The sequence below is a fragment of the Chaetodon auriga genome, chromosome 19 (assembly GCF_051107435.1).
Source record: "Chaetodon auriga isolate fChaAug3 chromosome 19, fChaAug3.hap1, whole genome shotgun sequence".
Classification (NCBI taxonomy): Eukaryota; Metazoa; Chordata; class Actinopteri; order Chaetodontiformes; family Chaetodontidae; genus Chaetodon; species Chaetodon auriga.
In genome coordinates, this window is record NC_135092.1 from 2,814,414 (window position 1) to 2,840,548 (window position 26,135).

Sequence of the window (26,135 nt, forward strand, 5' to 3'; positions counted from 1 at the left end):
CAGCTGCAGTTTGGATGCTGTTGATTTGCTGGACCTCCTCCCTCTTCTCCAGCTGAAGAAGACAGAGCTGGGTGACATTCATATGGGTTATACACGAATGTTTTAAGAAGGACAAAAATAAAGTGGCATCAACTCTCTCTTTAGCTCATTGTTGTGGTTTCAGAGGACGTTTGGTTTGCGTGTTGCTCTCATCATCTTCTCTATGAGCAGCAGACAGCTGCGTTCAGCAACCACAGATAATTATTTAGCACTAAATAATGAGGCAGTTGGTAATACATCATTGTGCCTGTTAACTGGCCGTGGAGTTCTTCTGCCCCAACAAAGGTGCTGATCATGAGCTGGAGGCTACCTGGCCCCTCTGTCTGTCCCATCTGACACACAGGACAGAAAAGAAATGTTCAAATAAAAAGTCATCCGTCAGTATAAATGACTTCAGCGGTAAGTGATTCGTGAGAGCACCCTGTAATCACAGACATCATGCAGCCTACTTAAAGCTGTGTTCACGGAGAACAACAACAAATCCAGAATTGTACTTTGACTTGACGTTCCTGCAGCAGCAGCCAGGCACCACCCTCCCTGAGCCGCGCAGGGCTCCTCTCCTCAGGCGATCACTGGCTGCTGTGGAAGACCGGCTACAACTTAGCATCAGGCCTGTTCGGGGTCCATTCGGAGTGAAAGGGGTTAAATGACGTGTGAGGTGCAGCTGAGCACTTGCAAACTCGTAAAAAGTGTCATCTGAAGAGGACAAAGAAATCCCGCGGCGGGCTATAAGATCCCCCTCCACTCCACTGCACAGACTCTTCTTCACGCCTCTTCCTCTGCCTGCCTGCACACAATCACCGTCCAGCCTGTGTCTGTTGAAGAAGAGGATGCGGGCTGTCGTGTTTTGCGGCAGCATCTTGTCTTTGCACTTTTTCCTCTGCGCTCATTCTCTGCCGGTACACGAACCGAAGACCGTCAGCAGGTACAAGCAGCTGCAGGTGAGACTGACCCGACGGGACCTACACGGGAGTGGTTTTATTAACTGTTATTCACAGTCAGTAAAGGCTGCATGTTCCGTTTCTCTTCAGACCTCATAGCTAAACACCACTGAATGTCCTGCACGGTTATGGTTCAAGGCAGAGCTGCAGACTCCTGTTCTTTTCATTCAAGGCAGCATGCTGAACTTTTACTCTCTGAATGCTTTTGTGCTGGACTTTTCTTGCCGAAAGCTTGTGATGGTTAACTCATCAACAGGTCAGAAGCTGCTGACATGAAACATGTGGCAGCTGAAATCTCAGGTGCTGAGATGCTGCATTATATACAGAGAGAGCAATTGTTTTTTCTTGCAGTAACAAAATAATAATAATAATAATAATAATAATAATAATAATAATAATAATAAAATCAACACACACACACACACACACACACACACACACACGCACACACACATGCACACAATTGCATGCAAATCATCTTGCATGTTATGTACTGTATGCCCACACAGGCCATTTGTTTCCAACTTTCTGCAGCTTGATGGATGCCAGGCCTGCTCTCCGGTGTAATATCAACAGTCGAGTGAGGGAGTCAGATTAAGCAGGCAGAGGCAAGTCATCTGGCAACTAGAGGAGGTTAAAAACTCTGCTCGTTTGCTGACTCAGGGGAAAAGAAGAAAACAGCTCCTCAAACAGGAGAGATCAGGAAACAGACACTCAGCACTGAGCAGCTCCATCCAGGCTTTTTGTTTGTGCCAAACAGGACACACTGCTATTCCTGATATGATCCTCCACATTTTAGTGCTTCATTTTAGTTGCCAAGTGAGAGGTGTTGCTGACTGATTGATCTTCCAAATGCAGTCAAGCCCCGGCAGCATGTTGTGTGTGGGCATTAAGGCACTTCTTGTCTGACAGTGAATGATTTCTGTTCACTTTGTTAGTTCGCTGGAAATGAATGTGTTGATCAGTGTATTCAGCTGTCAGCGGTGGAAGGCAGTGATGGATGCTTACTCTTGTAGTTCACTGGGGCATTTCCCTTTTATGCTGCTTGTTCTCCAGAGGGAAATATTGTATTTTTTACCTTTTTTTTTTACAGTAATATTTACAAAATTTAAAGCAACCAAATGCATTAAAATAGTAAATAATAAAGGAGAAACAAATTTGTTTGATTGACTTAAATTCTACTAGACTGGAAAGAACTCCGATGTCCCTGCTTCTGATGGGTTCAGATGAGGAGAAGCCAGGTTTTGGTCCAGATCTCCCTGAAGGCAGAGGACTCTGACAAGATCTTTGAAGGCGTTCCTGTCATCAATATCCTAACAAAGTGTGAAAAACAATACAGGAAGGGTTTAATATTACCAGTTAACATTTGGAGGTAATCCTCGCATTTTGCTAGTGAGCCAGTGGTTTGTTTGTGCTATCTGAGTGGAATGACGGAGATCACCACTCAGCCTTCTTTTTCCCGGGAGATCGAATTCAGTGACAGACAGCTGCACAGTGGAAGTGAGGCTGATAGTGAGTCAATCAAAACACCAATGGTGTCTTTGTTCTGATATATTCTGTATTACATTGTGCAGTCAACATTTACTTCATCGTGATATGTTCAAGCAAGAAACTTGTCTTATGTGTATTGTTGTAATATGTAGCCATCGTTGTTATGAGCATCTTTACGTGAAAACTTACATTTGTAGAGTGAACCACACCTCCTTATCAGCGCTGCAGCATTTTGCCATCTTCTGGTTGGCTAACTCACTCAGCTTGTCTGGGCATGATCAGGGCTTGTTTAATGACAATAGAAGCAAGCAGCAGTTCTCTCCACTGTTTTTCGCATGGCTGAGCTGCAGCTCACTGAAGGCACCTTCGCCTCAGCGCTAAGTTGATAATATGCTTTGTCAAAGAGGAAACCTGTTGTTTGGGGACTCGTTCTGTTTCAGATGCCTGTGAATTGTTACTCACATTTCCAGTCCAAACTTCAACCCCTCAGATTTATCTGGTGACCTTCTGGAGGGATCTCAACTGGAGCTGAAGTGGTTTTTTGATTGATCATTTTGTCCATTGACAAAAAATAACTTGCAACAATTCTGATGAACAAGTCAGTTAATCATTTGAGTCATTTTGAAAGCAAACATGCCAAAATGTTTTCTCAGTTTTATATCATTGCAAACTGAATATCTGTCTTTTGGACTTGATCAGACAAAATTAAACATTTCAAGACGTGACCTTGGGATGTGGAAAATGCGATGGACGTTCTCTTTCTGACATTTTGTAGACCAAGCTAATCAATCAATCCAAAAAATAATCTGCAGATGTGTCAACAATGAAAATAATCACAGGCTGAGCCTCAGCTCAGACTAAACTACTAGACTGTATATAAAATATTTAAAGCTAGCGCCACCTCAATCACCCCAAAATATAATAGTAGTATGATAGTTGGATACAGTCTGTTAATGTAATATGTAATAATATGCCAATCAAAGGCCATTTTTTTGCATTACAAGTACTTTTACTTTTGATACTTTAAGTATATTTTGCTTATGATGCTTTAATACCTTTACTTAAAGTGGCTATGATTGATATTATTATAATAACGTATCAAATGACAAAGTGAGAACAACATGAACCCACAGAGAATTATCTGCAGCTCCCGTCAGCTTTACAGAGCTTTACACTGCGTTTCAGCTCATTGTTTCCTCTCACCACCCTCTTAACACTGTTTTCAGGAGCGCCAGGCAGCTGTTTTCAGAGAAAAAGCTCCGGATGAGAGCAGCACATCTGGACACTTTGCTCTTGCGTCATGTCGCCGCTTCTTTTTGGGTCAGAGCAGGCCCTCTAATTTGACTGCTGGTAAATGCAAATTCCGAGGTCTTTACCAATTCAATAGCACAAAATAAGTGTGTGCTGCATTGCTTTTTAGCTATTAGGAGTCAGACAAACAATTATGTTATGCAACATATAATTGTAGAAAAAAACAAATGAAAGAAACAGGGTCAATGAGTTCCTTTCAGTCTGCTTCCATCAAAGTGGACGAATATGACATATACAACTACCTTACTGAATCTCCAGGTAATGTTTTTCTGTGTTAAGACATTTTATTTTCAGTCTGTCCAATAAGTAATAACTACATGCCTAAAGAAGTACAAACAGATTGGTTTTAGCCCCACTTCTCATGCTACATGATGCTCTTCACGAGGATCATTATTAGAAGGTAGATCAGTTCAGTTTATGAGTGTATGGTTAAAATAACCTCAACCAGAGTTGTTGGTGATTTGGAACAGTGAAAAGATGAACTGAGACGGTTTTGGTCAGTTTTATTTTCTTCCTGTCACATTTGAATGAAGTGTGTCTTCCGATGATGAAATGACTGTTTCTGTGAATGGAGTCTGGCTTTGGTGAGAGCTGAGAACAGCTGTTTCTGCTTAAACAAAATGGATCTTACTCTTTAAAAAAAGGGCCTGTCTCTGCAGGGATCCTCTCCATAATGTCGTCAGACACTTATTGTAACAATCTTAGCCTGTCAGTGGCAAAAACAAACACTTTTAGTATTGTGTAAATGAATGATAATGTTGCTCTGTAACTGTTCGATGTGTAAATATGCCACTGTTTGCTTACAAGTTTGCTTCATCAATTTCAAAGCTGGTGATATGCCGGTGCTGTTTCTGCTGCCCCCCAAAAGGCCACAAAAATCAAGTAGGATTTTGAATACAGGACTTTTTTTGTAATGTAGTATTTTTACATTGATGTATTTGTACTTTGATGTGAATCCTTCTTTCACCACAGTCAGGAGTAGCTCTCACAGGTGTATTCTATGTAGATGTTTACAGCGGAGGATCAACTCAATTCAGGTGAATTTAGTTTCATTTATATTAAGCCAAATCACAACTAAATGTTGTCTCAGGTCACCGTCATTAAGCAGGTCTCAACCATACTCTTTAATGTGCAGAGACCCAAACAATCCCCCATGACCAAGCAATCATCTCCGTTCATTCAAATCCTATTTTCTTGCACACATTCCCTCCACTTGGCATTATCAGCCTGTTTGTGTGCAAAATACTGCAGGCCTGCTGATATCTGGGACTTTTTGTGGTTAAATATTTACCCTTGAGAGCTTTCCTCCACAGTGCGCACCATTTATCTCAAGTTTGTACTACTTTTTATCTGCCAAAGGATGTATGTGGGAGTAGATCCTATCACATTTGTAGTTTGGTGGTTTAGGAAGTCAAATCAGATTCTGCTCACTTTTTGTTTTTACAAGTCAGAAAGTTTGTCATTCCCAGTTATGGTGGATCAGCATCCCTGAAGCCATTCATAACATGCTCCCTGTGTTATACTGCAGACAACCTGATGTCATGACTGAACAGGGAATTTCCAGACATCTGCTCACTGTGTGTGATGCAGCTTTGTGGAGGTTTGAAGAATAGGTTTGTGTGTGTGTTTGTGTGTGGTGCACATTTTTTCATGTCATGTGCAGACCTGTGTGCACATAGTGTATTTACATGTCTGAGTGACATCAACAAAGATTCCCTAATGTAACAGATGCCACCTATTAGATAAAACAACAATGCTCCCCTATGCAGACGGGCTCAGTGTTTAATTTGGGTTGAAGCTCGGGCACGTCAATTTGGGCGAAATGCAGCAACCACAGAGTCCTGTGGTGACATGTTAGCTCCATCTCCTGGATCTCCCCAGCATACCCAAAGCTTTGTTCAATGGCATGTGTGGCTTTGTGTTTTACTTTTTAACTTTTTAAACTTGCTTCTTGCCCAAACACTTGCCTTAGTTCTGTCACTCACCTTGAATTGAACTACCTGTCAGCTCAGCTAAGCCTGTGGCTTCAGTGTTGTTGAAGTGGTTAAAACCTTTTCAACCCAGCTGGAGCCACCACTGGGTCCATTATTCTGCAGGTTGTGCAGCCATTGTTCAAACCAGCATGAGTTTATTTTAGATTACAGTGAAGATCCCTGCTAGAGATGAAACAAGTCGATTAATCGTTCCAGTCATCTTACAAGCAAACAGCAGGTGAACGTTTGCTGCTTTTCATAAATGATCGCACACTGAATGTGTTCGTCTACAGGACTGTTAGTTAGACAAAACAAGCCACTTCACATTGGAAGTCATGATGGGTATTTTTCACTATTTTCTGACATTTTGTAGACAAAACAAAGAAATGAGAAAATAAACAACAGGCCAATTGATAAATACATCCCCAAATCGTATAATAATAAAAATGATAATAATAACAATAATAATAGCTACTTTTCTATATTGTACAAATGAGTTAAAAATGCATATCGGGATAGTGCAGAAGAGGACTGGACATTTTTCATTTGGTGAACTGGTGTAGCCTTTGAAACGTGATCTAACATTGACAACGTTGATTGACGCTTGATCTAACATTTCAGTCAATGTGAGCAGATACAGAAAATATACAGTATACTGTCTATGTCATTTTCTGAGGTACATTGTTTTTCTAACAATAAAAATGCTTACTGCTTCATATTGAATTTAAAAGATTTGTAATTATTGATGAAAGGGATACTCAAGTCTTCTAGTATTGCACTCCACAGAGTTGATGGTCAGGCTCCTCAAACACTGGACCCTACAATTCCCATAATACAACACAGCGGGGTCTTTCATTTGAAACTCTCTGCATCCTAAAATGCCCAGTTATTTCAAACTCCACACCTATTTAAAACATAGTCAATAAAGCCGATTCTGATTCCGATGTCACGGATTGTGATGCCAGCTTTACTGTATGTTAAGAATTTAAGTCTGAGCCCAAGCTGAGATGACGTATATACTGTATGTATATATGAATGTTGGGACTGTTATGAGACAGATATATTTGCTGCTGCTGGGATTGAATGTGTGATATTTAATTTGTCCCATTAATTACTCATCTTTAAGCAGTAAACCACTCCTCTCGGGTCTTGACAGTATAATGAACAGCTGGATTTGGCCCAGATGGCACACCTGAGATCATTCCACAGACTTGGTTGTTTTCGAGGTTGAGTTAGGGCCAGTGTGGCTTTTGACTGTCAACTGTTTCAACAAATGTCAAGCCATAATCCTTTTACATTAGAGCTTTTGAAGTTTGTTAAAGCACAGAATTCTTCTCAATAATTGTCTTATTTGCTTTACAATCCTGAAGGACATGTCATCAATAAATAAGGCTTCAGTTCCACTCTACACTGGGCGGAGGGGACTTACGTATATGACTGAGGTTACATTACTGAAAGCTTAAACTGACCTTTTGTCTCTGAAGTCATAGTAATCCTGCTTGTTTCACCATTAGCTTGACAGGACAAAGAGCACAGGCGTTTGTCTTATTTGACAGATTAGTGGTTGTTTTGGACTTTTTTGGTGTGGTGGTCTGATATCAGATGAAAACGGCACAAACATGTTTTTCAGATTAACATGTGGTAACAATTCCCATGAAAAGTCTTCAATTTTCCCACAACTGAGGAATCTGAACATGGATTGTGTTTGTCAGATGTTTCTTGTTGACTGCAGGGAAAAAAGACATTTTTTAAAAATAATGACAATTATCCCAATGATGCGAGATGAAGTAATACAAGACAAAGATGCACCAGCCACATGATGGTCCTCACCCAGTAATTTCCACCCTCATGCTAGATCTCAGCCAGCATAGTGTGTGTGTGTGTGTGTGTGTGTGTGTGTGTGTGTGTGTGTGTGTGTGTGTGTGTGTGTGTGTGTGTGTGTGTGTGTGTTGATCGAGACTGTTGTCTGCTTGGCTTCAAATGTCCCACTCAGCGACTCTCAACCTGAAGTCTACCAACAATCATAGGCTAATGGGACAGCTGAAAATGCTGGCTTCAAACAGTCAGATCAGCAAGACAGGAACCAAACTGTATCAGTAAGTAACTGACTTCACTGTGTGAGGAAGGTGTGATGGCCACCCAGCACTGCACCAGAAGACACTCACAAAGTCTGTCATCAGACAGATCACAAAACCAGCAATTTAAAGATTGCACTTTGGGCTAGGGGTGCATAGATCTGACTTTTTCTCCCTCCCTGCTGTTTATGATATGTCAGATGTGATATGTCCCGATCTGGTGGAGCATAACAGTGCATCGTTACTTTGGGCTCAGGGATATTGGGACACTTTCCTAATATCCTATGGACTAAACTATGAATGCATTTATCAAAAACGGAATTTTCAGCCCTGCTGCAGTGTCAGGTCAAGTCTAATGCTAAGGGTATGTCTGTGATTTCTGCATTTGGCAGTTGAGTTTCCATTCTCCTGTAATCCTTCTGTATGGAATGCGTAACCAGGTATTGTCATGTTCAATACTTTGCTTTTAGAAGCATTTTAGAAGTTATACAATGCATGTAATGACTAAACTCATTGAATCAAGTTGTTTCGAAACATTGCAAGGGTAATAGCATGTTTCCCAGCAGGATTTGTATTTGGATTAAAATTGTCCACAAAGCGTACTTTTACCTAACTTGAGTCAACTTCTGATGGAGGTTTGTTATGTCTCTTTTTATACATGTGTCTCAGATTACTCATGTGGTCTTTACTCTGACGAAAATTAAATGATGCAAACCAGGACGAAGACAAGTGTCCACTTCAACCAGTCCCTCACTCTTCTTCTTTATGGCATGACTCACAGAGTCAAACCAATATTTGCTCATCCGTGTTTAGATGTGACTGTTGCTATAATAACAGTGAAGTATATAGGGGAATTAAGCCTGGAACTGCTTTACCAGTGGAAAACTAAAAAATATTAGCAGATGGAACTTTAAAGTCCCTTAGATGGAGTGTCTGTAATTTCAGCTTCATATTTTACAGTTTAGATAAAAATGCCTTATAAATGAAAACACATGCATGCTGATTAGTGATCACCATCAGGTCTTTTTCTACAGCTCACAGTGGTCAGTGTGAAAGCTGTCTGCAGTAAGGAATCAAACTGTACTGGGACGTTTGCAGGACAATCTGCTATCTAACCAAATTGTCAAGTATTTGTAATGCTTTTGTTGCATTTCGGTAGGATTTGGACTCAATGGTAGACACACAGACAGGGAGCAAGGGTATAATAGGAATTTATTGAATGGATAATGAAAGAAGACTCCAGGTATGCAGGAAACTAGTAGCTGGGGAATCCTGGGAATAGTTGGTGAGGCACGTGGTACTGAGGTGGAGAGCGGTTCAGGGATACGCTGGAGCGCATAGAGCTCAGGTAGTGTGAGTACTAGCATTGAGGGCACGTGGTGGTAGAGGTGGTAGAGGCACAGGTGAAACTAGGTGGTTACAGTTGCGGAGTGAAGGCTCGAGGCAGGTGGTGGCAAGAGGCTGGAGCTGGAGATTGGCACAGGAGAACTCATTGAGCACAAAGGAAAAAGACACAGGAGATCAGGCACTGGTGATTGACACAAGAGAAACAAAACTAAATATACACTTATACTCACAGGTAGTACTAGTAAACGGCCAACTATACCACTAAGCAGCAGAAACAACAAGTCCTCTGCAGTCCACAGTCTTTGTGATGTGCTTAATTGTGACGAGTCCCAGCTGTGTTGGAGCCAACTCCCAAGCCACCTGGAGAACCACGCCTAGCCTCTGCCAAAAAAGGAAACACAGGAAACAAAGCCCCACACCTCTCCACAGTACACAAGAAAACACTAGAGTTTTCCAAACCACCACAGCCTTACTGTGCCAGCTACATTCGTCTGAAAGCATGGATTGGAATAGGAACTCAAAGCTTTGTGCTCTTGTAAAATGTAAACACTTTGTCTTCTTGGAGCTCAGCACAAGTTTTAAATAATTAAGAGTGGTCTGTAGGTCATCTCAAACAGGCTGTAACTTGGAGAAGGTCTGGTCTACAGTGGATCTGATGACATATAAGATGTTATCATTAGCATAGAAATGGACATTGCAATGATCTGTTGGAAGTAGCTATTATTTATTGTTGCTTATCTTGCCTACTTAAGGATGACTGTGTATGATAACTTCAGTGACTGAACCTTTCTTTGCAGGAATGGCCTCACAGCAACAGTGGCACTGGTCTGAAGAAGAAGTCTGAAAGACATGAACAGGACACACTAAATAATGAGTACCATTTGAAGTCAGTACTGGCATCCAAAAATGACACAGCATTCTGGAAGCGTCCTCGCTGTGGAGTCCCAGACTATCCCACCTTAATGCAGGTTGGCCTGTCGTACTACAACCTAAAGGAGAAGAAGGGAGGCCTAAAGAGACAGCAGCGCAAGAAGCGATTTGCACTGTTTGGAGGTCGCTGGGAGAAGACTGACCTCACTTACAAGTAAGAAACACTTCGGCTTATTCAGTTATTCAGCTTTGTACCACTATTTGTCACTGGCTTTTAATCCTGAATACGCTGCTTAATGTTTTGATGGATGTAAAATCAATAAGGATTATATATTTAGAAAATGGTCTCTGCTAGAGTGTGACCAACCAATCGTTATTAGTTTATTACAGATATCTTGGTATATATCAGCAACAACAATCGATTGAGATCATTTACAAAGTGTCACCATACTCAGTTTGTCCACCACCTGCAGTTTCTGTAGGACTATATTCTGAGGGCAAATTTATTTCGTTCTTTATCTTTCTAGTAAGCTTTAATGAGGTTTATTCAGTCAGTAGAATTGTTTCTAAGTTTATTTCAGCCTGCAGGACAAATCAACAGCTCTGTTCAGCTCAGCCTGTCAGTCAGCTCACGCTGTCCTGCCTTCTCCAGTCACAGGTAAATGACAGTGTCATCACCTTCAGAAAAAAACAGTTCATCTGAGAGCACGTGATGGAGCAAAACAAAGCTGGTGGCTTTAGTCTGACATCGTATGCATAAATAGGATGGGAGGGGGGTGGAGATGGTGAGCTAACGGCTGCTTACAATGTGTTTACATTTTTGCTTCGCAAGCTTTTGGCTTGTGGTGGAACATGTTGGTAGATTCAGTTTGTGAGAGCAGCAAAGCATGTGAGCCACCTCGTAAACAGTCGAATCATTCTGTAATTAAAGTTACACTGCTTAATAATTATTATTGTAGACACATTGTTATTGATGTGTTTACAGAGGTGGTCAGTGTGACAAAAGCAGAGTTGGGGATCAAATCAGCACTGTCTCATTCTGCAATGCTCTGTTTGTGTGGGTGCATGTGAGCTTGTGCTTGTGTACACAGACTGTTGCTATATTACAGAAACTCTTGTGCTGTTACTAGAAACGTTCAGACAGGATAAGAAACAGACCCTGTTTGCTCTGTTGGCCTCAGCAGTGTAGCTGAGCAGCTGACAGTATCTGTTTTTGGGAACATCTCAAAGTAAACAGTAAAAATTCAAGGATGACTGGAAACTGCTTTTATTTGCTGGGGTCAAGAAAAGAAACACGACTTGAAGATAAATGTGAAACTGCCGTTTTACTCAAAGCTTAGCAAGCAAGCTAGAATAAACAAAAGGCACAGCTACTCACTACATCCCGTATGCATTCAGCTCATAGCTTGTACAGCCTATCACGAGCAAAACACAAGCTCAGATGTGACTCCTTGACACTTTGATTTTGAACAACAGATTTTTTTTCTGACCTTAAAAGTGTACACTTGAAGTAACACCAGACAGACACAGTTAGCATATGGCTGGTGAACATAGCGGAGTATTTAGCATTAGAGTCAGATAGTTTTCTCAGATGTTGGTAGAAACTAAAACAGAGCTAATAGAAGAGTGAGTATTGGACTTACATTCACTAGGTGGCCAGAAACATGATTCCAAATGAATGCACAGTGTCTGTGTAAACAGGCGACTGATGTTTGTCATAAGATCAGAATTCTGTTTACAGCTTGTTGCGCTGCCCTTAAGTAGATAATAATCTAATATTGCAAGTATGAACACCTTTTACTTGCATACATAAAATGTCATGTCCAGTCCAGAGATGAACCTTTTGATACCAAATAAGTTTACAACAATCCATAAAAAGACTCATGAGTCATGTAAGCAGCACAGCAGTTCATCTTAGTTTAACAGTAGCAGTGAACACAAAGTACAGCAGATGCTGACAGTTCTGCAGGTATTGGGTGATAAACCAAAGCAATGGACATAGAAAAGAAATTAGGGGATTATTGCAGCATTATACTATTAAATTAGAATATCTTAAAAGCACCATTGTAGTTGAAGTCCAGGTTTAAGTGCATCTGACTTATCTGACCTTCCCTTTGAACACAGCTGGCAGTGTTGTAAACCACAGGCAACAACACTCATTGCTGCAGTGGGTGTAAAGGTTAAGAAACATTAGTTTGGCATCAGCTCCTTGTATGACTAACTGGCCTAGTGCAAGGGCTTCACAAGTCACTATTTTGCACAAAGAATCAATGATTATTGGAGACCAAACCCCAATTTCATGGTGTGATTAGAGCTTAAGTCAGAAAGCACGGTAAGAAAATTAGTGAGCTTTAGACACTACATCACCTGTACCAGTGTAGTATTATCCATGTATCCAAGAGGACCAGTTTAAACTACCCAGTGGTTATTTTAACTGTGTATATCAAATTTTTTGACAGATGCAATTTCCTGATGTAGCAGCACACACAGCTTACCATTTGTGTGGAGCGAAGGAGAGTGAGGGGAGGTTAAGAGGTTCATCTTACAATCTGTGTCGTGTCTGAGCTAGTCCACACAGCTGAACATAAAGAAAGAGCCCATTCTCTAACCTGTGCCCCTAACACAATATGACAGGATTTACACTGAGTGGAATGATCGGGCCATGCATGCGGGCATATTCACTTTGTTGATTTTGGGCATTGCTTTTAGAAGTCAGCCCACCTTTTCTACAGAAGCAAGTTCTGCTGTAGAACACTGAGCTCAAGTCCACAAACAAGATCCCTGCATATGTCTCTGGGGAGTCAAAGGTGTTGCAGGATGCAGTGCAGTACCATGTTGACTGTCACCCACTGACCTGTTTGCTTGGTAGGCAAACTGGAGGGGGTCCTGTTTTGGGGTAAACCCATAGCTACTAATGAGTAGGTTGTGCACAGCTCTTTCACACAGCCAACGGACATGTTGGCTATTTTTAATTCCATCTAGCAGGTTGCTGGGAGTGCTGCTGCTTGTGCTGTGCAATGCTTATACCTTTGCCGCAGTATTTCTCCAGTTTCAGTTTGACTGCTGCTCTTCAAAGCTAGCATGAGCATGAGCAATCACATTGGCATGGGAAGCTAGCATTTGCTGACAGCTAAGTAATTGCATTTTGCCGTGCTCTGCAGATTAACAGCATTTCTTACAACCAGGCCATGGAAGTTCATTTTCATATGATGATAATACAGTACAGTACAACAAGGAGTGTTTTGTCATCTATGTTGCTGTTGCTCGGCTATTCTCACAACTAAACCACTTGAACCCCAAGCATATTGTGTACATGACTACTAATGTTGTAACTATAAGCTTATGAGGTGCTGATTGCATTTCACTTTGTGGCCAACTTTTGCATGAATACCTGTATCCATGGTGACAGTGTGTCAGCAGGTTGAGTTATTGTGCATCCATTTCTTTTGTATGCATTTTGTGATGTTTGAGTGTTTCTGTGAGTATTCTGTGTATTTCTGTCATACAAAAAATACCAAAATATTCTTTGACATGTTGGAAAGTTGACAGTGGGTATAGAAACTCCAAGAAAAGAATCCCATCCTCTGCAGGAATTTAACAATGTTGAAGGATAGCATGTTTTTTTCTTGAGTGCTCTCTAAAACAGCACATTGGTGTGTGTGTCCAATAGGATTGTGCGTTTCCCCTGGCAGATGAGTGAGGGTAAAGTGCGACATATATTCCAGGAGGCATTCGGTGTGTGGAGTGCAGTGACTCCTCTGAGGTTCAGAGAGGTCACCACTGAGAAAGCCGACATCATTATTGACTTCAGCAGGTAAGAAAATATGGAGGACCACAACTGCCCAAATAAAAAAAAAATGAAGAAATAATAAATAGCTCAATAGATAAATCAGTATGCCATTAAATGCTCTTAAAACATAAAAAAGAAATGTAGGCATTAAATTGATATTTATGATTTAATTTGCTTCTGTATTTATTTAGCTTTGTATTAATCCCTAATTTACTGACCCATTTAATTTTCCATTTTATTGATATATTCAGTTTCAAATTTAAGGTTAATGTCATTTTTTTCTGGATTATTTTTGTTTTTCGTGTTCTCCCTTATTTATTTCCCCAAAATTATGTATTTCTGTATTTTCTTTTTTCATTTATTTATGCATTTCTGTATGAATTTGTATTTCAATATGCAAACTCTAAATGTGTCTTGGTGTCAGATCTACTACACATGCCTTACTCTAACACTGGTGGGCGTCTGCGACAGTCTGAGGCTCACCAATGTTGTACCAAAGTGATGAGGATTAGCTCCAACCAGGACGCTGATCACAATCATATTTTATGGAGAAAATATTTTCTGGTTTTCCCTCTGATGTCTTTTGTCTCTGCCTCAGCTCCCTGTGATTTACAGAGATTTGTGATGGACAGATAGCTTTACTTATTGCTAAAAGAACCCCTGACTGTAGCTAGCTACCATGACCTAGTGCAGTTTGCTGTACAACACTGCACTTTGGTAGCATTCTCAGTTAGCATTCCCTACTGGGGGCTACAATGGTAACTGAGCCTATGGCAATATTTATATATGTGCAGTGTTGTGAACTGGGTGTCTGTGGTAACATTCTCAGAAAAACTGCTGTATTACTGTTAATGCAAATCATATATTTCCTGCTGCGGCAGATTCACATAAAAGCATTGCACTGACACAACACAAGTTACCTTTTGTTATGAAGTAGACAGTAGAATGTTTTTTCCAGTAAACTTTGGAATTACCACTATGCTTCATCAAAAATGAGTCTATAAAAAAAGACAATGGCCACTTTTGGTATTTTTTGATTGCGGAACAGTTTGAAATTTTATGGAATGAGAAGGAGCAGCCGCAGTGAGCTGTTTACAGTGGGCTGTTTTTTGCATTTAATGGGATATTCATTTATTTATTGAGCCATTTATCATTGAGCCGCAGTTCAAAGTTCAGCAGCTCTGGATAGTCACAGAGAATCACAAACCTTGGCATTAGATGCAAGAGGTGTCACTTTGGTTTATTTTCATTGGCCAACTGTTGTGTAGAGTCTCAAACTGAGTATTATAGTTTGCTTCCTTGGATCCTGAAGCATATGTAACTCATAGTTCAACTGTTCTGCAGAAACACATCCTCACAGAGAATCACAAAGCCTGTCTGTTAGAAGCAAGACGTGTCACTTGGGTTTATTTTCATTGGCCAGCTATTGTATTGAGTCCCAGAAGTGGAGTGGAGATAAGGATTCATTCATTGGTATTAAACTGCGGGGTTTGCACTGAAGACTGACTGCCTCCTACTTTTCTAGTTCAGTATTTAGTTATCATTATGGATTGGTTTTCTAGTCTGTTCACTCTGGTATAGAATCATAAAAATAACATTCATTTTGTAAGAAAATGAAATTATTAAACAATAATTGGCTAATTAGGCCTACATTTACTTATTTATGTATTCTGACGTCCACTCCCCACATCAAACTTCTGGCCCTTGAACCAATGCAGTGGAGACCCCTGCCACACCTCTTATGGTGACATTGAATATAATGCTGGAACTCCTTCACAGTGGTCCTGTTCCCGCATGATGTGATGTGGTTTAATGTGACTTATTTCCCTATCCTTGATATCGTTGTTATGGTGACTACCGCTGTTAACTGCTGGACAGGGTGCTGTGTGTTGTTGCTGCAGAGTTCAGATATATACAGATAGAAGAGAATTTGCTATCAGCTCCTAAATCACAGATGCAGAATGTGTCTCATTTTCTCACCAGAGAAAATGTAGCTGTAGAAATATGTCTGAGTTAGAAATACATATGTAACTGTCTGCGTCTTGTCCCCCTCTGTTCTGTGCTGGCCCAGTTTTTTTTAATGGTATACCGAATGTAGCAAATTGTGGTGTAATGTATTGTAGTGTTGTTTTGGTGCATTGTTTTGAGTTCAAGTGAGAAAAAGAAATCATAAACTGTGAAAGATGTGGTCATTGCATGCATTGTGTGTTAAAGCAATGAAATGTGGTCCACAGTCCCCATTGACTGCTGTTGTGCTGACTGTATGAAGGGTTTTGAAACTCAATATTGAGAAATATGTGTAACCAATTGTTTCTAAAAACCCCTGTAAATACAGACCCAAAGATGGCAGCAGTCTGTGTTTTCCAGAAGATCTCTGTAATTTGATCCAGACATAAATCTCTTGGATCCTTTTGTCAGAGTGACCCAGGAAAAACTAAACCAGATGTATCCGAGCCAAGCTCAAGAGGAGATTACAAACATGAATGAATGCAACACAGGACTTGTTTGGCAGGGTTTTTAAGAGCGTGCCTCCAGCTACATTTTATCAGGTCAGATTAGTCACTCTGGCATTTGCTTTACGATACGTCCGTGTCATAACAACTCTCTTGTTTCACTGTGCTACACTACAGAATTCTGCCAAGCCCTTTTTTACTTTGACTCTTGACCTATACAAGTTACTTTCATAAGTCCGTTTCTAACATAACTGCTTTTAGGGACTGAATCTTATATATTTACAGGGGTTGTAAAGGGTAACTTTTTGTGTGTGTAGAAACACAAAGTGCTAAAGGCCTGGGTCATCAGAGGATATGGTGGTTAATAAATACACTGTCAGCCAGTCACATCCATGGTCTTATCGCTTTAAAACAGCTGGTGTGTGTGGTTATTTTTTAGTGGCTTGATGCCATTTGCATGTGATTTAATGAAGATGAACACAGTGAACAGTGTGTGTAATCAGGGGTGAACCCCCTAATGAGGAAAGAATTGGGAAGGGAAGAATTCAATAAAATGTAAAGCCAGGATTAGATATAGTTGCAAGGTATGCTGCTGGTCCCCCACAATATTAAGTCTATTACATTAAAAGATATATTTAAAGAACACATAAAGACCTCTCATGTGGACTTAGACAAAGCAAATTCCTAAACAGGCACTAATTATGGGGTGTGTCTACTGTTAGATTTACATGCCACAATATACATGACACAAAATCTATAAATACATACTGAAAATGTGTTATTAAAAAGTCTTGATGAAAGCATGCAAAGTAAATGGAGGAAAATATTTACAAACCTGTACGAGAACACAATAAAAACTGTGAAGTCCTCCTCCGTGTCTCCTGGAAATCAAAGAAAGAAAATGTGATGCTTAATTTCATGCATTTCCTACTCACAGCACATCTGCTGTGGTTAACGTAATTTTCAGCAAATATCAAAGGAGAGTTTTTCTCTCCTGGCTGCACTAATGTGCAGGTTAACACAGCAGCATTCACAGACCATGTGATCATTCAACGTTCAGGTGGGAAGAAGGTGCTGCTGTGTCACACTCTGGGATTCTAAATTATACAAGTTAAAATAATTTTTCTCTTTTGTCCTCCCACCTGGATTTCCAACATGCTGAGCAGACAGAAGTACGTTCAAATGTGTGATACTAAGTATTAGATTGCGTGCGTACAGTAATGGAAGTGCTTGTGCAGATACTGGCATGGGGACAACTTACCGTTTGATGGTCCTGGAGGAATCTTGGCCCACGCTTTCTTCCCCAGGACACACAAAGAGGGAGAAGTCCACTTTGACTATGATGAGCACTGGACAGTGGGCAACAGTGTGGGTGAGGACATTTGAAATACTTTTGAGTTTGAACAGAGATCTTGTTTTGTGTTGAAGAAAACCTGGTTCAAAAGGGCTTTGCTTTGAAACGGCACCTTATTTGTGTTCCTCATTTGATTTCACTGAAGACACATTCAACATCTAATTCTAGTGTTACTGTCCCTTTATCCTCTGCTGTCATGTTTAGGTACTGATCTCCTACAGGTGGCAGCTCACGAGTTTGGCCATGTCCTGGGTCTGCAGCACTCTCTGGAGCCTGATGCTGTGATGTGTCCCTTCTACAGCGACTCATACCCTGTGCAGCTGAGCGAGGATGACAAGAGGGGCATCCAGTACCTGTATGGCCCCCCTCGGCACGCTCCACCCGAGATGACAGAGACCAATGACATAGACACTGGAATGGTGAGACTATATGACTGGACCTCAAGGCTACATGTACTATAGTTCAAGATTTCACCAGTCTCAAATTCTCATATTAGTCCACAGACAAAAATATCACTTCTGTGTATGTTGTTGTGCCCCAGCCGGACGCCTGCAGGACAAACTTTGATGCTGTGTCCATGATCAGGGGAGAACTGTTCTTCTTTAAGTTCCGATATGTTTGGCGTATCCGTGATGGGCAGCTACAACCTGGCTATCCAGCCTTGGCATCACGCCACTGGAGAGGCATTCCTGACCAGATCGATGCTGCGTATGAAGACAAGTCTGGTAACATCTGGTTCTTCCAAGGTTGGTTTTATATACAGAAGCAAATTTGATTTTTTTTATTTTATGAAGAAAATATATGTGTGCTCTGTTGAAAGTGTGCAGTTCAAATGCTGGTTTGAAGCAGTGCCAACAGTTAAAATTTTCTCCCAGAGGCAAAGTAGGCTAAATTTATGCTGTTCCTTTGTGGAGTTCAACTTTGGTCCATTTGACATGCAATTTGTGCTGTTGACCAAATGAACGCCACCTCAAATCATAGGTAACAGGTAATGTCCCAAAAATCCAGTTCAGGACGGACACAAACACTGTGTGGGAGCAATAAGTTTTAGGCTAACGTTTGCGCCTCTGTCCTAATCTTTATTGAATTTAGGGAAGTTTACATTCCAGCAAACCCAGCCAATCTTATGACCAAAGATACTGTTATATTTCCCAAACTCCTGGACTAGTCCTTCTTTTCAAAGCCCTCTCTCTTGCACAAGTCAAACAAAGTGTTTGAAAATACAAAAAGCAAAAAAGCAAAAGTAAAAGTGGTGAGGTTGCTGACTTCTTGCCAGAGAAATGCAGCCGTACCCTGAAGCTTTTAGAACAATATCATGTAAGCATCCATCAAGTGCAGATTAAAGACTCTTCTACATGGTTTTCATTTTAAAACGAGTCACCTGGAGACAAACTTTCAGCCAACCTGAGGAAGTGTAATGCAGCTCAGCTAGCTAGCTACAGCGGATAAAATTTGCTAATTACAGTTGTTATGTCAGTCAACAAAATTAATGGTCAGCTCTGTATGAAATCAGGACCTTTTCTTTTAATTACTCTGAATTTAATGAGAAATTAGCCAACGTTATAATTTTAAACTGAATATGTGTCCAAATGATGAACAGACAGTAATCAGTGGGACAAGGCTTAGCAAAGGGTCGATTTGAAGATCAATGTAGGTAAGGTATGTTTCCATTGTCACTAAGGTGGCTAATTTAACCTGGCTAGATTGCCATGGTAACTTATGCTGCACACCTGACCTCCTCCACAGGAGGTTATGTTCATAGTTTTGGATTTAAACTGGCAATAAAAAGCACCAGTCTGTTTGCTTCAGGTAATACTAATACTTTCAGTTTCACACAGCACATTATCCACACATTAACTGAGTATTGAAGGCACAGAAACTATAGACCACTTTGGATTATGTTTGGTCCTTGCTGCCAAGTCCGGTTTACACTGGTAGTGGAGGTAATAAAGCACTGATGAGAAAATTGATTTGTCTATTGGTATTTATGACAGATAATATTCGATTAGTGAAATTCATTCACTTTGATTTGGTCAAAAGCTAAACTGAATTCCATGCATCTTTTATTTTATGGGACAGTGTCAGACCTAAATGCAATTCTTGAGTATAATGTTAATGTGTTGTAGCAAGTTTAGTTAACAGCTCTCTCCAACGGGCAGCTGTCACGTTAGAATTAAATGATAGGCATTGAGAGTGTACTGATTGTACACGAGTAGCAGTTCTCTGCCAGTCTTACCTTATTTACAGCAAAGAGAATAGAGTGGATGGTACAAATACAAACCCTTGAATTAACTGTCACCTCACTGTCTGAGTATTGATCTGTATCTGAGTGTTGATGGGTGAGATTACAGGTGCAACTGAGCACACTTCTGATCACACTCAATCATATCCACCAGTGAGAGTAGGTTTGTGGTCAGAGGAGATTTTTTTAATTATTACCTTATTATTACTAACTAATTGCTATAGAACATTTAGGCCAGTTGTAAAGGATGAAAAGAGGGTGAAAAGAATATTGACAGTAGTCCATGACGTACAGTCCAAGTGAATGACGTTTTGAGTTTTATTTCCCTCTTTTTACCATGACAGGTGACAGCTACTGGGTGTTTGATGCTGAGAGGAAGATTACTGGACCAGACTCGGTGCGGAAGCTGGGTCTTCCTGTAACAGATATCCAAGCGGCTTTGAAGTGGGAAGATGACCGCATTGAGAAAGTCTACCTACTCAAGTCTACTTCTTACTGGCCCTTCAATCCTCAGGAGAATCGAGTTGATGATATCCATCCTCGTAGCATGCACAAGTGGGAAGGAATGCCCAGTCATACTGATGCAGCCTTTCGGGACAGATATGGTGAGGACTGGGGCAGGGGAAAGAGGGAAAAGCTACATGTTGACTTTAATATTAGTTTTCGTTGCCTCTGTCAGTGTCAAGGAAAAGTCCATAACTGACCGTTGCCTTCTCTTTGCCCTGACAGGCTATGCCAATTTCCTGAGTGGGATGCACTACTGGAAGTTTGACCCTGTGACGTTGAAGGTGTTAGAAGGCTACCCCCGCAACATTGGCGTGGATTTCTTTGGCTGCACTGCCTTTCTGTCAAAATAAGTTCATACACATACATCTGCTGACCTTATGAGGAGCAGTGGGATGGTTTTTCAGCTTAATTCCCCACACAGTACATCGTGGCTATTTTGGAAATATGCTTAAGGATGTATTTCATTTAGACCCATGTAAATGTAACAACAAACTCTTGCCGGCTACAATCAAATATTTTTTTTTTTTTTAAAACATTGGATTTGTATTTGAAAATATATGTGAAATGTTCCTAGATTTTACTTTGAGTGGAAGTTTCTTAGTAGCAGGCAGTCAGTTTCTGCTTACTTTTGCAGAGCCAGGAATGATCTGGTCAATTTAACATGAGAATACACATCTGGAGAAGACAGCTGGTTAAAATTGTGGTGATGGTGAAATTCAATACTGAAAAAGTTCCACCCCCAGGCTTTGGTCCCAAAACTAACTGCCCAAGTTGCTTGAATTTGTCCACATTGAAAGAGTAATTCCATTCTAGATGCCGGACAAATAGTACTGCTATACAGCCTCTGTGGGCTGAAAGGCTCAAGTCTCTATAGTACAGAGTGAAGTGCTGTATTGCAATGGTTGTGTTGTTGAAAGAACATGTAGCCACCACAGGCTGGTACTGCAAGCAGGATTAAATACTCTTTAATGTGTGGACTAGGAACAAAACACAAATCAAGAACAAACCAAAGACAACACTGTGCTCACTATCAAAGTTGAGGTATGAATTAAGGTGTTCTTCAAGGAAGTAGGCTGCATCTGCATCAGGTTGAATGCTGAGAACTGAGATCCTTATTATTCTCCACAAATTCTTCTCTTGTTTCTGGAAAAATACCTGCGTCACCCTGGGATTGTTGGCATGTGTCTGCTTGTCTGTCTGTGTGCACCTGCATGTTCTTGTACTGAAGACCAACATAAGTTCCTTGAAAAATGTTATTACTAATTACATATTACTTGTTGAAAAGGTAATTAACTACTTACTAATATGCAACAGCAAAAGCAATTAGTTACATTACTTGTTATATTACTTTAGTTACTCAGCACGTTGTGTTTATACAACTCCAAAGCCTCCACGCCCACGAACTGCACCTTCTGTGCTTAACACGTGTAGATACAGAAAACGAGACATTGTGATTTAGCTGTTTAGCAGATATTTACTGACCATCAAAGCTATCGTAGCCCCAATGACTGCAGACAGCACAGAGGTCCTGTCCTCACAGCATACCTGTCAACACTGGGATTTGAAAATAAGGGAAATTTTCCGGCATCCCGCCTTGAACCATCCCACCACCCTTACCACTTTCCATATTCCCCTTACATTTAGACGAGGGTACACACAGTGAGTCCTAAAATCACCACCAGACAATGACCTGCTTTAAAATCTCAGAGCAGCAAGGACTGAGTTCACTAGTTTCTACATTAAGTGACAACAGTCTGGTGGTCACCTGGTTGAAAGTGAAATGCTGTGAACATCCCTGCATTACATCAATGAAAACACTAAAGGTCAGATAAATTCAGCACAGAATAAATAAACAGAGTTTATTTATGTCTTATTGAAGGATATGTATACATCACTGACACATAATGCTCCACTTGTGATTTTGAGAGGCGACGGGCAAGAGAGACAGTTAGTAGAAGAGGTTGATCATGAACCTGGATGCAGAGAAAGTGTGAATCCAGACATTGGTGCAGCATGTTTCTGCACCTCTTGGGCTCCCTTATGTTTGGCACATTTGTCTCTTTTCCCTCTATCTGATGCACTAAAATCCATGTGGAATATTTTACAAAAAGCATGACTTTGACCTTAATGCAGACCGTTGCTCTGCATTAAGTACAGGTACACCTCCTCCCTTTTGGTCAGATACTCACACAGAGTTTCTGGCAGGTACTCCATCCCTCTAATGTTTTATCATCACCTTCTTCTTCTCATTCTTGCTGATTGATGGTATTTCTGTTGGTGTTAATAGTCATGCTGGTTTGGTCATATTGTGAACATCTCCCCCTTGGCATGCTGCATCATTTCAATTAAACACGTCCAAAAATGTAATGACAGAATAACAGTGTTATAGAACTTAAAAATGTCTTTCAGTTGTGGGCCTGGCTGTCCTGCCATTGTTGCAGCAGTCTGTTGTGTTGGCTGCAGTGGTCTGTGGGGTAAGTGGGGTCTGTGAGCAGGACTGGCTAACTGGCTGGCTAGCAAACACATTGGAGCACTTTTTCAATGTGTCACCAATTTGCATAAAACTGCCAGTGTTCAAAATCAACACAGTTGATGTCTGACATCCCTCCTAGTTGTTGTGACCATTCCAGGCTTTGCATTGTGGGATAGGGATATTTACTGAGTAAGTACAACATCCAGGTATTTTTGACATACTGTAGATTTTGCCTGTTTGCTTACTACATACTGCACATTGGCCAGATCATTACACACTATATTGCCAGAAGTATTTACTCACCCATCCAAATAATTGAAATCGGGTGTTCCAATCACTTCCATGGCCACAGGTGTGTAAAATCAAGCACCAAGGCATGCAGACTGTTTCTGCAAACATTTGTAAATGAATGGGTCGCTCTCAGGAGCTCAGTGAATTCCAGCATGGTATTGTGATAGGAATGTGCAACGAGTCCAGTCGTGAAATATCCTCACTCTTAATATTCCATAGTCAACTGTCAGTGGTATTATAACAAAGTGGAAGCAATTGGGAACGACAGCAACTCAGCCATGGAATGGTAGGCCACGTAAAATCATGGAGCGGGGTCAACTGATGCTGAGGTGCATAGTGTGCAGAGGTCACCAACTTTCTGCAGAGTCAATTGCTACAGACCTCCAAACTTCATGTGGCCTCCAGATTAGATCAAGAACAGTGCTTAGAGAGCTTCATGGAATGGGTTTCCATGGCCGAGCAGCTGCATTCCAAGCCATACATCACCAAGTGCAATGCAAAGCGTCGGATGCAGTGGTGTAAAGCACGGTGCCACCAGACTCTTGAGCAGTGGAGACACGTTCTCTGGAGTGACGAATCGCGTTTCACCATCTGGTGATCTGATGGTCTGGGTTTGGCAGTTGCCAGGAGAACGGTACTTGTCTGACTGCATTGTGCCAAGTGTAAAGTTGGGTGGAGGGGGAATTATGTTGTGAGTAGCATTTCAAGAGCTGGGCTTGGCCCCTTAGTTCCAGTGAAAGGTACTCTGAATGCTTCAGGATACCAAGAGATTTTGGACAATTCCATGCTCCAAACTTTGTGGGAACATTTTGGGGATGGCGCCTTCCTGTTCCAACATGACTGTGCACCAGTGAACAAAGCAAAGTGGTCCATAAAGACATGGATGAGAGAGTTTGGTATGGATGAATTTGGCTGGCCTGCACAGAATCCTAACCTCAACCTGATAGAACACCTTTGGGATGAATTAGAGCGGAGACTGAGAGCCAGGCCTTCTCGTCCGACATCATTGTCTGACCTCACAAATGTGCTTCTGGAAGAATGGTAAAAAATTCCTGTAAACACACTCCTTAACCTTGTGGAAAGCCTTCCCAGAAGAGTTGAAACTGTTATAGCTGCAAAGGGTGGACCGACGTCATATTAAACCCTATGGATTAAGAATGGGATGTCACTTAAATTCATATGCGAGTCAAGGCAGGTGAGCCAATACTTTTGGCAATATAATGTATATTGCTAGTATAGCAGGCAGTTTTGAGTAGAGCTGGGGATTAGCAAGTGTGGTGTAAAAACTGAATTTCACATTGTAATACCACGTTCAGACTGCCTGAGATTCTTGTCTGTTAAGATAATCACAGTGTCAGATTCTGTGATTATAGAGTCATAAATTCTTGACCAGGAGACATGACAGACTACATGTTGGTCTTTGACCAATCATAGCTTGCTGTCATTCACAACATGATGTCATTAGGAAGGAGGCGTGAGGGACAGACTTCTGGGAAAACGAATGGAAACCAACAATAGCATCTGAAGTGTTTGATACCAGCCGTTTCCGAAGGATAGTCTATTCATTCAGGGATCTGATGATTCTGTGCAGTTGCTGATTAGTTTTTTCCACCTCAAAGATGGTGTAGGTTGTAGCATCACCATATAAACTGAAGAATAACTTCAGAAAATTTGAATAACTGCCATGTTAGATCAGTTATCCATAATAATGTTGTTAAAAACAACTCCATTTACAGCAGGAAATCCTTCTGCACTCGCTGCATCCCACAACCTCCTTGATCTCCTTCCAAGAAGTCTGTGTCTTTGTAGTCTGGATGCAGTGAATCTTATACAGTAAATGGGGATAATGACGCACACTTTTGAAGCATTGATGTGCTCAGTTGCAGACACAAAAGTGAGTGAAGTGGTTTTATGACAAATGAAAAAGAGAGTTTGAGATAGACGATAAACACCACACACTGTCTCAAGTTGGCTTTGTTGCTTGTGGTTGGCAGCACTGTCAGTGCTGCTCAAAGGGGAGCTCAGCTAATTCAGCAGCACTGAAACCTGTCAAATGCCAAGATGGGTGAGGAATGGATTTTGCTCTGCTCTCCTAGAAGATCACTTGTGGCAGTATGATGCTGAAATGTATGCCCAAACTCTGACAGAAAGAACTGAAAGCTGACAGGATGTTGGATCAAATAGGCTTGCCTGGCGTGCAGATCTGCACTACATGTGTTGAGATTTGGGAGATGTGCTTGTTAGCATCTCTGTGACCTATGATTACCCATAACAGCTTTGTGAAGACGTTTATCTTTATCTTTGCAGAAGTAAAATTCCAGCTTAAATCTTTGTCCTCAGTGCTACTTGGGCACTGGCCTCAGCCTTGGTTAATCAATCTATTGTTCCCACACTTCACACAGAAGCAGCTGCACTTTTGGAGGCATACCTATCTACATATCTACAAATCTTGGCCTTTATTTCTATTTCCAAAACATTTTCATCTCATTTGTGGCTCCTCGGTTTCCTTTGATTTTAGTCGTGAGGTTTTCGTGCTCAGACTCCTGTAACCACCTCAGCCACAGACCATTTAGCTCTGCAGAAATTATGCATGCAACAGAAAGAGACTTTTGGAATTTTGGGAGGCAACAAGTAATCTGGGCCAGTCAGGAAATGACTCATTTTTGCTGATGCAGGTCAGCACTGCAATAATGTAATAATTCACAAAAGCCTTCCAGTCTAGTATTTAGCGTGACGATAGATAGATAGTTATCCTGGCACTGACTATAGTAAAGAGCTTTTTTGTGCTGCACGCAACCAGTTGATACCACAAATGTGAGAGGAGAAAGATATCCATTGACAGTTAAGTATTGAAGATCAACCTTGGGTCAGTTTGGTCACACTGATGTCTCTAAATTCACTACAGCATGTCCAGAATGAATGAAGCTGTATGCTACTTCGCTGAACATGTAAGGTGCTATTTAAGGTTCTGTAGGCAA

The 26,135-nt window shown here is 41.0% G+C and overlaps 1 protein-coding gene across 1 annotated transcript; it reads left to right on the forward strand.

The window, feature by feature from the left end:
• Positions 1-581: 581 nt before the first annotated feature.
• On the forward strand, positions 582-20,747 carry LOC143338520 (stromelysin-3-like). Its single transcript, XM_076758973.1, has 8 exons — positions 582-980; positions 9,975-10,261; positions 13,718-13,861; positions 17,529-17,662; positions 17,849-18,063; positions 18,186-18,390; positions 20,231-20,491; positions 20,616-20,747. Exons 1-8 carry the CDS (start codon positions 870-872, stop codon positions 20,741-20,743), a joined length of 1,485 nt encoding a protein of 494 aa, XP_076615088.1. The 5' UTR covers positions 582-869; the 3' UTR covers positions 20,744-20,747.
• Positions 20,748-26,135: the final 5,388 nt, after the last annotated feature.